Source organism: Paramisgurnus dabryanus, chromosome 5, assembly GCF_030506205.2.
Source record: "Paramisgurnus dabryanus chromosome 5, PD_genome_1.1, whole genome shotgun sequence".
Classification (NCBI taxonomy): domain Eukaryota; kingdom Metazoa; phylum Chordata; class Actinopteri; order Cypriniformes; family Cobitidae; genus Paramisgurnus; species Paramisgurnus dabryanus.
Genome location: NC_133341.1, coordinates 24,814,862 through 24,831,796, shown reverse-complemented (window position 1 = coordinate 24,831,796; position 16,935 = coordinate 24,814,862). Strand labels below are relative to the sequence as shown.

The window sequence follows — 16,935 nt, the reverse complement described above, 5'->3', positions numbered from 1 at the left end:
TTACAACAAAAGACATTTCCTATCAAATCAAACCAGATCGCTCATATTACAAATCATTATTATAAGCTTACCATTACCAAATGTGGTAATTAAAGTAAAGAGACAATTTTGAACCCTGATTGTTTATGGACTTGCCCAATAACTGAATTTTGTTTAATTTTAAACAAAAAGTTATGGACTGCAGCTTTAAATATACAATATACAGTATAATGTGTCTATATGCTGTTTCGTAGCCTGTCACTTTAAACAATGAGTATGCAATAATTCTCTTACTGTGAGTTGGGGTCCGATCTCTGCGTCTCATTCCGGTGTTTCTCCCAGAATCCTCCTCCAGTAGGGGGAAATACTGTCCCCCCAGCAACTCCTGTTCTATATAATAACCTGGAGAATCAGAGCCAAAAACTCCAAACCCACCACGATCCAGATCCTCCTCTCTGATAGATACATGGAGAGAGAGAGAGAAAAAGAGAGAAAGAGAGAGAGTCAACATGCCAAAGATTACCAGAATGCATCACTTAGATCAGGGATAGGCAATCCTGGTCCTGGTGGGAAACTGTCCTGCATAACTTTCAAGCACACCTTTATCAAACACATCAAAAATCTATCCAAAGTCTTCCGGATTACTGGGAAATATCATGCAGGTGTGTTTGATTATAGTTGGAACTAAACTCTGCAGGACAGTGGCTCTCTAGGAGCAGGATGACCCACCTCTGATTTAGATTATAGTAAGTCATATGTAAATACCTGTGTCCATAGACAGGCGACAGTATAAACACATCATGTCCCCCAGGTGTGTCCACTCCAGGTGAAAGTCCCACTGACCCAAGCGTGCTGGGTGGGGTGGGAGAACCACTGCATGGACTGGTGGACAGCGGCTGTTGGTCGAAAACAAAACAATGTCATTATGAACAGTAGATTACCAAACACAAAAGGCTTAAAATGGTTAATATGTTAATCATAATCGTTTTCTGAATAAACGAAAAGATCAAATGCTGCATGTTAGACTTTGTGTGTTAGCAGTTTGTTCCACTAGAGGGCAGGACAGTGATCAGAGAGAGTGTCGAAAAATGATGATAACATTTTCCTTAGCAACCATGAGCACTGCATCAGTCAATTAGCAACGAGGGAAAGCATAGCAACAAGCAGCGGACAGCAACCTGGCAACACGAGTCCATTGTTTTATCTTTAAGCATTTCACTGCAAAGTTGTTCTTTTATTATTTAATCATTTTATGCAACCGTCTGTCTGAGTGCTGAGTGCTTAATTCACAAATGCATGTGTCTCTTTTCGTATGTTTAATAATTTATTCAGAACGGATTAAAAATGCCACCTAAAGCAGTGTTACAGACGTGATAAAACGTGTGAATTCATTCACGAGTGAACGGTCCAGTGTGTCGTGACTGTGGGGAAAGGACACATGTGCGGCTTTCACTGCATCTGTCTGATTCTTGTATCCAGAGCAACCACTGAACTCCGGGTGCCATGGCAACAAGCCGTCCAGAACTCATTCACTGCTGCGAGATGCACTCGTACACGCGCACTCGCGCTCAATACATATTAAATGGATACACTTGAATGAACACAGTGAACTATCCTACAGTACACACACACACACACATACGTATATACGCTCACACACCTGCAGGGCAAGTGGTTTCCAGCGTGCGTTTTTTAGCAGTGCCGGAGTGGAGCCGAGTGTGTTCTGTGGCCTCTTCTTCAACGTGAGAATCACTCCGCTTGGATCCTCACGGAGACAATTGACCAAATTCTTCAACTGCCAGCCAACCTACAGAAAAATAAAAGTAAGAGTAAAAATATTTCTGACTGACCTTCATGAAGTTTGTTTTGTGAAATTATTTTCATGCCAAAACAAACACACTTTTAATGTGAAAAATCTCTGAAAGTATGTAAGAAACTACCTTGATGTATACCTTCTATTTAAATTTAATGCTAACTATCATTACTATTATCTGTTACTGTTTGAATATAATACATACTAATAACCCACATTTAAAAATGTAGTATGCTTTAGTATTTACTATAGTAAACCCTAGTGTTTTTGAAGCATACCATAGTAAATATATACAATACACTGCAGTATTCACTATAGTTTATTAGTTCGTAGTTCACTATAGTATGCATTAATATAATATAGTAGTTAATACTATAATACAGTTTACTATAGTAAATATCAAAGTATACTACAGTATCTTATTACATGCGAATATATAGTAGCATATTATTTAATGTTATACATTTTTTTAAATATAAGATGTTAGTCACAGGGTTTTTTACATTCACCCAGTCATCTTCAACTAAACACATTCATTTATACTGTATCTATACAAACTGAATGCACGTTTATCCACTAAGCTGAAAGCTCAACACATGTATGCACACACACAGATGACAACATGTTGCACATAATGATACATACCACCGTCTGGTGGTTGACCTGAATGACCTCATCACCAGCATGAATCTTCTTGCACTGATCTGCAGGAGACTGGAGAGAGATCAGTAAAACCGCTTATTAAATCTAACACCAAACATCACATACTTCTGTGCTGTTATATAGCATTACATTATGTTGACCATCCTCCTGAAAGAAGCCTTTTTTATTTAAAAACCTGATTCATTTGATCATTCACTGACTGAATTGCTAAAAATATATACTTCAAAATGTGTACATGCTCTGTTGCTTTCAGTCGTTGTAGTTGGATGATGTTTCTATAAGAATTGACTCAACGGGGACTGGCGGTTCGTATGGAGTTTAAATGATTTAAACTCGCACATAAGGGTTAAACTGTTCATTTTTAAACTTTTGAACTTTCAGTACCCAAATCTTTAACCAATAAACCAACCCATGTTTCTGGACGCTTTAGATAAGCATTTGAATTTCCTATTGGTATTTGTTATCCTTGTTCTATAAATATAAAACACAATAGTCGTTTTAGTTGAACTGTAATTGTGCATTAAGAATGAGAAACTCTGTGCAATAACATTTGGTGAACATATAAATGATTAACAACAGCACTTCTGGAACAATCCACTATTTCAGTGCTGAAATGAAGTGACTGGTCTGAGCACATGACCCGGTTCAGTTGTCCCCACAGAAGCAGCACATTGTGTGCTTGCTGGAGTACTACTGCCAGCAATGAATATCTGAAGAGCACCATGTCCATCATGAATCTGAATCACAACTCATGTCGATCCAAACCTGCATGCTGTTGGTTTTTTTTTGTGACGAATCTTCAAGAAGCTTTTTTTATACAATATTTATAATTACTTTGGGTTGTCAAGCTCAAAAAATATAGGAACCAGAACTATACAAGTAACAACATGTGATTCATGTGGTTTGTACAGTATTTTGCTGTCTTTTGAAGATATGTAGATATTTAGTGACAAACAGGTGACAGTTTAAGTCATCATTTGGTCGCAACACTGTCAGAAGAAATGATCAAAAAATGGTCCTTAGCTGTCACTGGGGCAATCTTTGCACACAGAGGGCTTTATTTTAAGGATCTAAGCGCATTGTCTAAAGCGCATGGTGCACGGTCTAAACAGGCGTGTCCAATTTAACGACGGTAAAAATGGTTTGTGCGCCGAGCGCAAGGTCGAAAAGGGTTTGTTCATATTCTCCTAATGAGTAATGGGCGTGTTTTGGGTGTAACGTGCAATAAACCAATGAGAGTCTTATCTCTCATCCCCTTTAAAAGCCAGTTGCGCTGGCACAATGTCTAATCCCTGTTTAGATGATGCACTTTGTAAACTGAAAAACTAAGCAAAGGAAGAAGACCCCCAGTTTAAGAATAATGTTAAAAAAATGTGTTTTCATTTTTATTGAAATTTAAATTTTTGGGATTATAACCTTTAAAAGCCTTTTTCTTTCATTCATAGAAGTACAAATAGCTGGCTTTTAATTGCTGTAAATGTATAGATATCCTACATAATCATTGTAATCTCATAAAATAATTTGCAAATATGCAAGAAAAGGTTTTAACTCTAAAAATACAAACAAGAGATACAGAATTTACAAACGTGCGGAGAGCCGAAGCGTTTCAGCACTCGGACAGCGTCATGGGATTTTTAAAAAGCATTACTTTTGTTTCTCATTTTTTTTTGAAAAATATGGGCCGCCCTAATAGAGATGCACAAATATATTGGCCAATAATCATATCAGTCGATAAAGTGGCAGATAGTGTTTAAAAACAGCGAATAGTCATGGCTGACATATCCTGTCAATCAAAAGAGAAAAGAAAAATGCAATGAATTTGAGCTCAGTGTATAGAAAATGTAAAGAAACATCACTGGTTTGATGTTTAGTATTAATGGTCATTATATGAATGAATAAAAATCAGAAAATGTAATCTTAATATAACCACCAAATTATCGACATTGGCAGATTTCAGTCTGAATAATCGGTTTTCTATGGGAAAATTTGTTAATATCGTGCATCTCTAATCTTGCATAAAAAGTAGTGAATATGAGAACTCATATACGACGTCTTATTTTTCAAAGTAATAATCCGATAATTTGTTTAAAAAGTTAAATCAAAAGACATGTAAAGAAAACTTTGAGCTTACATTCTCTGTGGTTCCAGTGATCACATGAAGACCATCGTATGTTGACTTGATGTACATGCCCTGAAAAATCATAAAACAGTGTAAGTTTACATCATAGCGTATACGGTTTTTTATGATTTTCGATTTTTCTAAATGTTTTTACAAACATGCCTCACATATACCATTGTTTGGACAAAAACTGCACACAGCTTTAAATGTCCAACTATGTCTGCTGATAATAAATGTCTTATTGTTAACTCACCAGGCCTTCACTAGGCATAACGTTAGTCAGATGGACGACCTCTAGGTGGGCAGATTGTGACACCAATGAATCGGACGACAATGAAATAATGTGCTCACAGATACCTGATAGAGTCTTACACTGCAAAGAGCGATAAAAAAAAGAGAGAGAAAAAGAAAGAGAGAAAAAGAGAGAGAGAGAGACAATAAACACTGTCAGCTTAAAGTCCAGCTTAAATGGTGAAACTGGTCAACCAGCATGAATTTTCTGGTCAAGCTGGTTCAGCAATAAATCTTGCTGGTTAAGCATGTTAAGAAATCTTGTGTTAAGTAGGCACTCTAGGATATATTGCTATTTATGAATTACTCTATTGTTCTGTAAATCAGTTTGGATTCAGCCATCTGCAACAATTCAACCAAACACCTAAATTTCAATGTAAACCTTATGTAGACAGCGGCACCCAATGCTTGAGACTACATCCAAAACACAACATATGCTGCTGAACAGCAATGCCAGTATTTTCAGCAGGGAACACTGCAACAGTCCAAATCATTTATATTCACAGAAGCAGACCCGTAACCCCCATTGAAACATAATCTATTAAAAATCAGTTCTAATGGGTCACGTGCTATATGTAGTTTAATTCATGCTATAGTTTTCCTTTTATCTTTTTCTCTTTTCTCTCTCTCTCTCATTCTTTCTCTTCTACAGGCATTCATCCTAAAGAGAGAAAAAAAAATCATAATCTGCATTATTTAGATGTTCAACCTTAGGCTAAACACACACACACAAAACAGCGTTTTTCTTCAGAGCAGACTTGATACATGTGACTCCACAATCACGTTTCAATCCAAACGTATTTCTGCTTGATTGTTTTGGTGTATTTGTGTGTGTGGGCATTGGAACCATTATATGTGGGTGGGACAACATATTGGACCCACTCACTTTTTCTCTAATTTACCGCATATGTCTGTTCACTTGTCAGAGCGCAGTCAGTCAAATCCATTTCATTTGATGAATGCCTTAATAAATTTAACCAAGATCCGAATTTTACCTACAACCTTGACTTCCACGCTTCTGCTTCCTTAAATCCATTACACTTGCCTCATTAATCTCAGGGATAAGCTTAAGCCAGGACTAGGCCTTAGGCCCTGTTTACACGTACATGGTTATTTAGAACACAGACATTTCCCTTTGTTTGCACCCTTCGTTTACACGCAAACGGAGAACTCGCCTCTGAAACAGATTCTTTCTAAAAACTTCGACCAGAGTGGAGATTTTAAAAATCTTCGGTTGCACAGTTGCATGTAAACTGAGACAAACAGATGTTTAGGCAGCCAACATCACAGTATGCACTAGAGCTCACACATACGTCAAAAATGCGGCCTTGTTCAAAAGAGGAACAGGAAGTGATTTGTTGCTGTTTTCGTGATTCTGATTTGCCAACGTGGGCTTGAGCTTCTCATTACACCTATAATATACACAGGTACGTGTCAATGAACACTTTTCTGAAAACGTACATGTGTGCAATAAGTTATTTTTGAAACCGGAGAGTTGTCCGTTTTTGAAAATAGCTGCCCACGTGTAAACGTAGTCTTAGTTTAATAAAAAATAACTAGTTTTAACAAATGTGCCTTACTAAAAACATTACTTGTGTGCATTTTGAGGCAAAACAAAGGGCACTGGTGTATTTTAAGATATGTCAGTTACATTTAAATAAAAGTTATATTTATTTTAGTCTAGGACTAGTCTAATCCCTGTCTGGGAAACTGTCCCTTATAGAGTCCAAATAATTTAAACTCCATTTTATTTTTTCGAAAAAATTTGCCTGCTGCACTCCGGGCCTTGACACAACAAGGCAAACAAAGTTTTTAGGCTATAAAAGCAAATGTTTAATTAAAAGGCACTAGAATACAAGAAAATGGCATCTACTCTAGTAAATGTTTTGGACCCACCCACATTATTTTGCATTCTGAAACCCATATTTGTTTGAGATTTCTCATGATGATGACACAAATATAAAAAGAAATCTTATAAGCAGGCTTTGTGTATGTTCCTTATCAGTTTTTTTAATTGAGCAAATAATGTCTAAACTAACATCTTAAAAGACAAAGCAAGTTAAATAACATTGTAGCTGACTAATTATTGGATATGCTTTTATAAAAAATAATGTTCATCTTTCTGCTTTTAACATAATGGCACAATCACCCTTAAATATTATATTGTTAGTACATTATGCATTACGGCATGTGTGTTTTTTCTAAATTTTTATAAATTCAAGTGACAAGTTAAGATAATATCATTTATTTTGCATTTAATCTGGATTATTCCTTTAATCTCAACAGTTAAATAAACATCAATTAGGGTTAGAGTATAACATTTAAAATTAACAGTAATACTTTATAATAAGGTTGATTCTGATTGGCCAGTTGCGACATTTGTAGGATTGTTATTGCTAGATATCAACTGCTTAAAACTAATAATACATGGTTACCCGGATGCTGCAAATTATATTGACAGGTACAGTTTAATATTACACAAAAAATAAATATAAATATGTATGACATTAACAAGTGCCTGCTACAGATGCGTCTAAAGGGTTTATAATAAAAGAGACGCTCGCGTTTGCCAGATACTCGCATAATCTCATGCGTAATCAGAGTTTGCTGTTAAGGGAGTGTCTTGCGTGTATTTTGTGAATGTGAACGTCTTTTTTATCATAAACAATTTTGACACGTGTGCAGCAGGCACTTATTTTGACAAAACACATAATTCACACGGAATCTCTCGATGCGCAAAATGCATATTTAAAAAAAAGGAACCACACACATGACACTCTGAACACTTATTTTGAATTAGTGCCCCTCAGATGAGCAGTCAACAAGCCACGGGGTAGAGCGCTTACACATGTGCTCTGGACTACATCAAAACATGTGTTTCTGTCAAAAGGTTGAACTACACGCTTATAAGGTGGAGTCTGTGAGCGATTATGGTTGGGGCGTAATCAATGTGACATCACATTGATAGGGAATCCACAAAAGCCTGTTTTGTGTGACTGTTGCAGTTTAAAACAGATTACACAAAGAAGAATAGATGGATTTGTATAATAACAGGATGTTTCTGCACACACACTGGCGACTAATTTTCTGCTAGCCTATTTTCTAGGTTAGGGGGGCTTTAAGAAGTAAGTAAACGGTAAGCTAATTAAGTAAATTGGATGTATACACATTTGTGTTAAATAGTAACACTCACCACATGTAGAATTTTATTTTCAGTTTCATATACTGTGCAATCCTGAAATGATAGGAAATAAAATATTAATAAAGTGTGGTGTATTACATATCAAAACACTCATACACAATCTCTCTCTCTCTCACACACACCTGCTGTACTATAGTTGTTAGTTCTAGACAAAGCTGAACGATGTTGTTCTTCAGCACTGAGTACTCAGAAACACTGACAAATGGAGACCTACAAACAAAACATACACAAAGAGATGAAGGCATTACAGTAGACAAACAAACAGCCCTATTACCCCTTTTCTCTAAAATATAATTTATTTCATTATGTTTTTTTTCTATTTCATTTCAATTCCGTTCAAATTAGGTTTTCCGCTATTGGACTTACTTTCACTCAATCCCATTATGTTCAATTGTAGTTCTAAAATATGATGCTATTTTCAGTTCTGGTCAGTTTTATTACCTGTCCAACCACGCGAGCAGATTTTTTGCTGCTCCGATGAGGTCAACGACTGAGGTCAGGAAGTCATTCGGGAGGCGTCGTGAGATTCGTCCATCGTAATGACCCCCACGGCGACGACCTGTGATGAAGTTCTGCAGATTCTTAGCCGACGCATTGAGTTTGTGCGACAAAGTCCGCAAATTCTCCGTCTCGAGGCCGTAGTTCTGCAACAGGAGAAATGTTTATGTCTGAAAGGTGTTTTTTTAATCATCAAAAACACCCATGACGTATTTGGGACAAGCATTTATTTTTAGTCTGAGCATCGCTGTTAGAAAATTGGAGAGCAACAATCAATTTTGTAATTGCGTCCATGTAAGTGTCAGCAGAATCTAACAACAAAACTGTAACTGGGAATCTCCGAGTGCCGTGGCAGCACGTGTACACCCCGGCCATCGCTACACACTAACAAGGTTACACTCAAATAAAACGCTGCCTACACTGTGAAATGCTATTAAAAAAACATAACCATGTCCCAATTCAGGCGAAAAGCATATTACTCAAAATAAATGTCTTTTCTCCGAACTGCTGCTCGGTGAGACTGGAACTGCTGTGTTTTCATAACCCCTCATTTCTGTGAATCGATTTTTAATTCTGTATTTGTTCCATAACCAGATTGTTCTCAATCACGACTGCCTCTTTGAAATCTTTTCGTGGTTCCCACAGATGATTTCCTTTACGTTTCTCCACCGTGTTAATTAATTACTCATGAAAAGTGACGTTCTTGCAAGTGCAGCTGGCCCTGCCTCCCGTCCTAGTTATTTTACAGAATAGAGGGCTTTTCCCTCTTCCCCTCCTCATTTTCTCTTTATATGGTGTTTATTGGTCCCTGCGGTACTGATATGTCATCATTTTCTACCACTGGATGGAATAAAAAACCTTGGCTGTCGTGACTGTCGTTCTATTATTTAGCACGCGCTCCACGAGCACTGCATCAATCAGAGGCAACAACGCATATTAATATGCAGAAACCCATTCACCGCTCCAACTATTATTAAAAATAGAGCCTTATATAAATAGGCTTACAAGTAAGCTCTTTGTAATTCGCTTTATGACACCTTGGTAAAAGCTTTAAGAGGCATCTTTAGAATGGAAATAAGTTTCCAGCTAGCTTTGTTTGTAAGGGTTTACAGCAGAAAACCAAAGTAATAGAAAAGATTTCAAAAGAACAAATCATAGAAGGTGGAAAGCAATTACAAGATGGTGAAATTTCGAATAACATAATGTGCATATAATAAATACTGTATATGTGATGATAGGAATAATTCTGCACCAATATATCGGCCTATAAAAGGTATTGGCAGATTTTCCCACAAAATCGCCCTACAGAATAGCAGTGTGTACGCTTTGCACTTCTAGATATATTTCACAACATAATACTTTGAAACAAGGGGCCCTATTTTAACAATCTGAAACGCAAGTGCGAAGCGCAACGCGCAAGTGAGTTTGTGGGCGGATCTTGGGCGCTGTTGCTATTTTCCCGGCGTGAGAAATAACTCTTGCGCCGGGCGCAAATCAATAAGGGGTTGGTCTGAAGTAGGTTCATTATTCATAGGTGTGGTTTGGGCGTAACGTCAAATAAACCAATCAGAACGCTAGCCAACATTCCCTTTAAACGCAAGGGCGCAAGTTCCATGGCGGGTTGCTATTATTATGACGGATTTACCAGGCGCACGCCAGGAGCGGTTCACAGCCGAGGAGACCGACGTCCTTGTACGGAGGAATCCCAAGCTTGCCAGCATAAATCGGGCACGCCGTGTAACGGGAGGTGGATCTGCCTCAGGACTTGACGCCAGCAGAGGACATCGCTGCGTCCACCCTCACCGCTGAAAGGGTTTGGGGGCTTTGAAATTGGACCCAAGAAACGCAAGCAAGGTCCAACCCCAAAGTACTCTTACAAATCAAGTTCATATACATTAAGGTTTCTTATGAAAACATTTTAACTATTATTTACATAAAATAAACGTAATACAGCCACACAACAAAGTTATGAAAATATTTTAATCGTTATTTGCATGAGAATAAATAAAAACTATCACCACAATGCTCACCACTATGATTCCCCTTATCTCGTGTATTAATATTTTTAAGTGTAACAATTTATGATTTGCAAAAATAACTGTTGCATCTGTGTAGATTAGATAAGCAAAGTGTATGCGCGTTGTGCACGCTATACATTATGGTCAAGCATGCGCCCTTAAAATAGCATAATGAACCACGCGCAACGCGCCACTGACTTTAGACTAGTTTTTTTTGGTTAGTAGCGCAATTGTTTTTTGAAACTGCAAAATAGCATAAGAGATGGTTTGCGCCGCAACACGCCTCCGTTTTGCGCTGAACCGCCCAGGGAGCGCAAGTTCATTCCCTAGTTTGCTGACGTGCATCTGTGGAGGGAAAAACCCCGCTGTGCGCCGGCGCAAAATACGAATGATACATGCGTCACTGACAAAGTCAATTGCGCTGGGTGCAAGATAGGGCCCAAGGAGTAAAAAGCAAAAACTATCAGTATCTAGTATCAGTAGATGTCAGTCCGAGTAATCAAATATGGGTATTTTCATGGAAATTTTGTATCAATGTATCCATAGTCTCGATTTATCTGACCCTGTCTGTTAAAACCAAGCTTAAATGGATAGTTCACCCAAAAATGAAAATAATGTCATTAATGAGTCACCCTCATGTCGTTCAAAACTCGTAAAACCTCAATTCATCATCAAAACACAGTTTAAGATGTTTTAGATTTAGTCCGAGAGCTTGTTGACCCTTTTTTGAAAATCTACATACGGTATACTGTCCATGTCCAGAAAGGTAATGAAAACATCATCAAAGTAGTCCATGTGACATCAATGGGTCAGTTAGAATGTGTTAAAGCACTAAAAATACATTTTGGTCCAAAAATAATAAAAATTACGACTTTATTCAGCATTGTCTTCTCTTCTGTGTCTGTTGTGATGCGCATGCGCGAGACGTACAACGTGGCTGACGTGTTATCTGGTGCGCCCCAGCTGTTTATTTTTTTTGTGCGACCATGCTTGTTTACAGTCTGAGGAGGACACAGGCTGTAAGTTTGAAAAAAAAACTTTGCAAACATGTCCGAGGATAACACGTCATTCGCGTCACTGCAATCACGTGACTTTAGTCTCGCGCATGCGCTTCACAACAGATGCAGAAGAGAAGACAATGCTGAATAAAGTCATAATTTTTTTTATTTTTGGCCCAAAATTTATTTTGGATGCTTCAACACATTCTAACTGACCCACTGATGTCACATGGACTACTTTGATGATGTTTTTATTACCTTTCTGGACATGGACAGTCTACCGTATGTAGATTTTTAATGAAGGATCAACAAGCTCTCGGACTAAATATAAAACATCTTTACCTGTGTTCCGAAGATAAACTGAGGTGTTACGAGTTTGGAAAGACATGATGGTGGGTCATTAATGACATTATTTTCATTTTTGGATGAACTATCCCTTTACCCTGCTGAAAAAAACAGCATACCAGCAAGACCAGCACATGTTGTGTTTTGGTGCTGGTTTGCTAGTGAACACCAGCTAAACCAGGATCAGCACCAGCATCAGCACCAGCTAAACCAGCACCAAACCAGCATTAGCACCAGCATCCCATGCTGTTTATACAAGACCAGCATATGTTGTGTTTTGGTGCTGGTATGCTGGTGACCACCAGCTAAACCAGCATAGACCAGCATAATTCCCATGCTGGTTTGATGATGTTTTTTTCAGCAGGGTAAGGCGTTTTTAATAGATTTACAGTTCAAATAATCCTATATATGTTAAGAAAATTCTGTGAAAATATAACATTGATATCTTTAATACGGATCGAGTAAGGCCATGTCACATATGATGAATAACATGTGCGTTATCTTTTCGAGCCATCCACAAGTCAGATTAAGAGATTAACTGCTTTTCATAAGCAGCTGTCAAGATGTTTACATTATCATACACTAACCGAGGAATCTTTCTCTGACATATAAATTCCTCAAGCAGCCAATAAGAATCGAAAATGTCCTACACACCCCCTCTTCTCCCTGTTTACTGGTTGCGAGATTCCCGCTGGGTGCTAATCATTCAGCGTTAAGCGGAGTTTGATTAAAATGTCTGTTGTGTCATTAATACTAAACAAACACATCATTATCACAGCTAGTCTCGATCACACTCTTTTACGCAACACACACACACACACACACACACACACACACACACACACACACACACACACACACACACCAGTGCACAGAGTAAGTCCACAGCCTCCAGAATGAGCTCCTGGTGTCCGATGCGGGTCACGCCAAGCTCTTCCAGTTCCTGATGGGTAATATGAAGCAGCTGCTCTCCATTTATCTGCTCTCTTTCGAATGTCCTCATATACTGCAGCAAACAGTCGTCCAATCCTAGGAAAAAAGAGAGGTAAGTGCCAAACATAAGGGGACATCCCTCTGATTTTTATGGACATTTGGACTAACCATTTAAATACTATTTGAAACGATAAGCCATTCTTCTTGTTGTTGTTAGACTACAAAGCACAGTAGCTGTTTCAAGTTTCATTGTTGTTAGCAATTTTTCTTAATACTCATTGTTTTCAGTGCTGCTGATGTTAGTTCTTCTCAAAAATCTCTACATTTAGCTACACATTTAACAGCGCTTCCACTGAGACAGCAAACAAAGATATCTTGCAATCAGAGGTCTCTATGACATCTACACATACACCAATTTTAAAGCTGCAATCCGTAACATTTTTATCAGTTAAAAAGGAACCCAAAAAAAATTCCTTACCTTGACCCAATTCACAATGGTAAGCTTATAATAATGATTTATAATTTGTGCTGTCTGGTCAGTTTTACCAGGAAAAAGTTTGAAAAATGTAATTTGTCTTTTTGTGATGACGCCACGTCCATAAACAAAGAAGCTTCATCGCATGTGCTCCGGATGGGAGTTTGTAGCTTGTTTAGAAAACTAACTTGCTTAGGGTTTAAACGTGTCATCAAGATGGCGGCGTTTAATCTGTAAAGTTTCAAAAGACGATCATTTGGGGAACGCCATCTAAAGGCCAATTCCACTGGTCCAACAACTACCAACTCCAACAGACACCAACAGATACCAACAGACACCCACATTCCAAAGTAAGGTGACCAGACATCCCCGTTTTTCGGGGACAGTCACGTTTTTTGATGTTCTGTCCCTGACAGGAGCTGTCCCCGGAAATGTCTCCGTTTTACAGAATGTCCAAAACAACCAGCAAATACACTAGAAAAACCTGATCAACATGTAGCGTTTGTAGCACCAGACCTGAGCAATCATGTAATGATTATTTTCACCAGCAGAGGGGGCCGCAAGCTACACTGATTTCTTAGTTGCCCGCCACTGATTTAGCGAAGAAGAATTTTCTACAAGACACATGAGAAAGCGTCATCAAGTTATCATCATTCAAGTTATCATAAGATATAAAAACAGTCGCAGTTATCAGGGGTTAAGGTACTAACTACTCGTGTTAAATTAAAGTAATAAACCCATGAAGTGAACTGATCACAGCATGGTACTGAGCATTTGTTTTGTGTAGGCTAAATATGTTTACATTTTGCATTATTCTTCTGTTCTTCACGTTTACAATGCTATGAAATCAGCTGAAGTAGTATTTTAAAAGTAATTGTATAAAATATGTCTCTGTGCATTGTATAAAAAAGGGGGGAAATTATTTAGTCTACAGAAAATGTTCAATGAATTGAATTAGAAACACTGCAAAAAATGACTTTCTTATTAGTAGTTTTCCCTTTTTTTAGTAAAAATATTAAAAAAATTCTTAAATCAGGATTATCAAGAGAATTTTCTTGATGGGCAAAATTACCTAAGAAAACAAGTCTAGTTTTTAGACCAAAAATATCAAATTTGTGCTTAATCTGCCAAAATTTAAATCAAGAAAAAATGTCTTACCCCATTGACAGATATTTTACATGTTTTAAGCACAAATTCACTTAAATTTAATATTTTTTGTCTTACAGCTAGTTTTTTTCTTAGGAGGTTTTGCTTATCAAGAAAATGAATCTTGATTTAAGAATTTTTAGATATTTGAACTGAAAACAAGAAAAAATACTAAGTAAGAAGTAAGTAAACACACTGTAAAAAAATAATTTTCAAGAAAAAACATTCTTAGTATTTTTGTCTTGTTTTCAGTAGAAATATCTAAAAATTCTTAAAGTAAGTTGCTTTTTCTTGATGACCAAAACAACACAAGAAAATAGGTCTTGTTTTTAAACCAAAAATATCAAATTTAAGTAATTTTGTTCATAAAACAAGCAAAAAAATCTCCCAAAGGGTTAAGTGTGAAAAAAATCAAGAACAATTTTCTTAAACACTACATTCAAGAAAACTTTGCCTACCCCATTGGCAGATTTTTTTTGCTTGTTTTATGCACAAAATCAATTAAATTTGATATTTTTTGGTCTAAAAACTAGACTTATTTTCTTGGGTCGTTTTGCTCTTTAAAAAAAGCATCTTAATTTAAGAATTGTTAGATATTTTACTGAAAACAAGACAAAAATACTAAGATTTTTTTTCTTGAGATTTTAATTATATTCATAGGTGTCATTAACACTAGGGACGCTGGGGACATGTCCCCACCACTTTTTGAAATGGCTGATTTTGTCCCCCCGCCACTTTTTGAAAGCATTTGGTTAAAATGTTCAGAAAAATCAAACAATACCTGTTCGACTTACACTGCAAAAAATGTCTTTCTTACTTAGTATTTTTGTCTTGTTTTCAGTAGAAATACCTTAAAATTCTTAAATCAAGATGATTTTCTTGATGAGCAAAATGACCTAAGAAAATAAGTCTAGTTCTTAGGCAAAAAATATACAATTTAAGTGAATTTGTGCGAATGGGGTGAGAAAAAAAATATTTCTTAAACACTTTTGGCAGATATTTTTGCTTGTTTTAAGCACAAACTCACTCAATTTTATATTTTTTGTCTAAAAAAAAAATAGATTTAAGAATTTTTTGATATTTCTACTGAAAACAAGACAAAAATACTAAGAAAGAAAGTCAGATTTTCAAGAAAGAAATTCTTAGTATTTTTGTCTTGTTTTCAGCAAAAAATATCTAAACATTCTTAAATTAAGATGCTTTTTCTTGATGAGCAAAAATCTAGTTTTTTGACCAAAAATATCAAATTTAAGTGATTTTGTGCATAAAGCAAAAAAATCTGCCAATGGGGTAAGCAATTTTTTCTTGAATTTTTCTTGAATTTAGTGTTTAAGAAAAAAAATTCAAGATTTTTTTGCTTACCCCATTGGCAGATTTTTTTGCTTGTTTTATGCACAAAATCACTTACATTTGGTATTTTCAGTTTAAAAACTGACTTATTTTCTTAGGTCATTTTGCTCATCTTAATTTAAGAATTTTTAGATATTTTTACTGAAAACAAGACAAAAATACAAAAACATTTTTTCTTGAAAATCATTTTTTGCAGTGTACTACTGTTTTTTTGGTCCAGGTCACAAATGTTGTGGTGAACGCTTATGGTGTGTTTTCTTTTACATATGAATTTCATTGTAATCATTGACTAAACGCTCTGCTGATTTTTACAGTATGGTGCTTTGGCACTGTTCGGTTGAACTAGTGTTGTAGGGACTGTTACACATGCAGTCGACATTGTTGAGGGTTTTATTATGCTGAGTATTTTTGTGTTGTTGACCAGCTTACATTTTTGATGCGCCGTTATTCAATATTTTTCCAATCCTGCTGTAATGTTTTTTCATCTGATCTTTTGTCCCCACCACTTTTCAACACAAACTGACGCCCCTGATTATATTTGTCCCGATTTTCATTTAAAAAATCTGGTCACCTTATTCTAAAGTCTCATTTACCTTGATTCAACAACTGCCAACAGGGGTTTCACACTGACCCAACAGACTCCAACAGACAGACGATAAGTTAATTAAGCACAAATTTGATATTTTTGGTCTACTTGTTTTCTTAGGTAATTTTGCCCATCAAGAAAATTCTCCTGATAATCCTGATTTAAGAATTTTTTTAATATTTGTACTAAAAAAAGGGAAAATACTAATAAGAAAGTAATTTTTTGCAGTGTTTCTAATTTAATTCATTGAACATTTTCTGTAGACTAAATCATTTTTTCCCCTTTTTTATTCAATGCACAGAGACATATTTTATACAATTACTTATATACTACTTCAGCTGATTTCATAGCATTGTAAACGTGAAGAACAGAAGAAATAATGCAAAATGTAAACATATTTAGCCTACACAAAACAAATGCTCAGTACCATGCTGTGATCAGTTCACTTCATGGGTTTTTTTACTTTAATTTAACACGAGTAGTTAGTACCTTAACCCCCGATAACTTTGACTGTTTTCA

At 36.4% G+C, this 16,935-nt stretch overlaps 1 protein-coding gene across 1 annotated transcript in view; it reads right to left on the bottom strand.

Moving 5' to 3' along the window:
* LOC135732483 (connector enhancer of kinase suppressor of ras 2) overlaps window positions 1–16,935 on the bottom strand; it is a 46,793-nt gene that overhangs the window by 14,144 nt on the left and 15,714 nt on the right. Inside the window, exons 2-11 of the mRNA XM_065250548.2 lie at window positions 12,792–12,955; window positions 8,509–8,711; window positions 8,190–8,277; window positions 8,059–8,100; window positions 4,828–4,947; window positions 4,587–4,646; window positions 2,438–2,506; window positions 1,640–1,786; window positions 745–875; window positions 274–434 (exon numbers count right to left, since the gene is read on the bottom strand). Coding sequence (XP_065106620.2) covers window positions 274–434; window positions 745–875; window positions 1,640–1,786; window positions 2,438–2,506; window positions 4,587–4,646; window positions 4,828–4,947; window positions 8,059–8,100; window positions 8,190–8,277; window positions 8,509–8,711; window positions 12,792–12,955 — 1,185 coding nt within the window. The remainder of the gene's footprint in view (window positions 1–273; window positions 435–744; window positions 876–1,639; window positions 1,787–2,437; window positions 2,507–4,586; window positions 4,647–4,827; window positions 4,948–8,058; window positions 8,101–8,189; window positions 8,278–8,508; window positions 8,712–12,791; window positions 12,956–16,935) is intronic.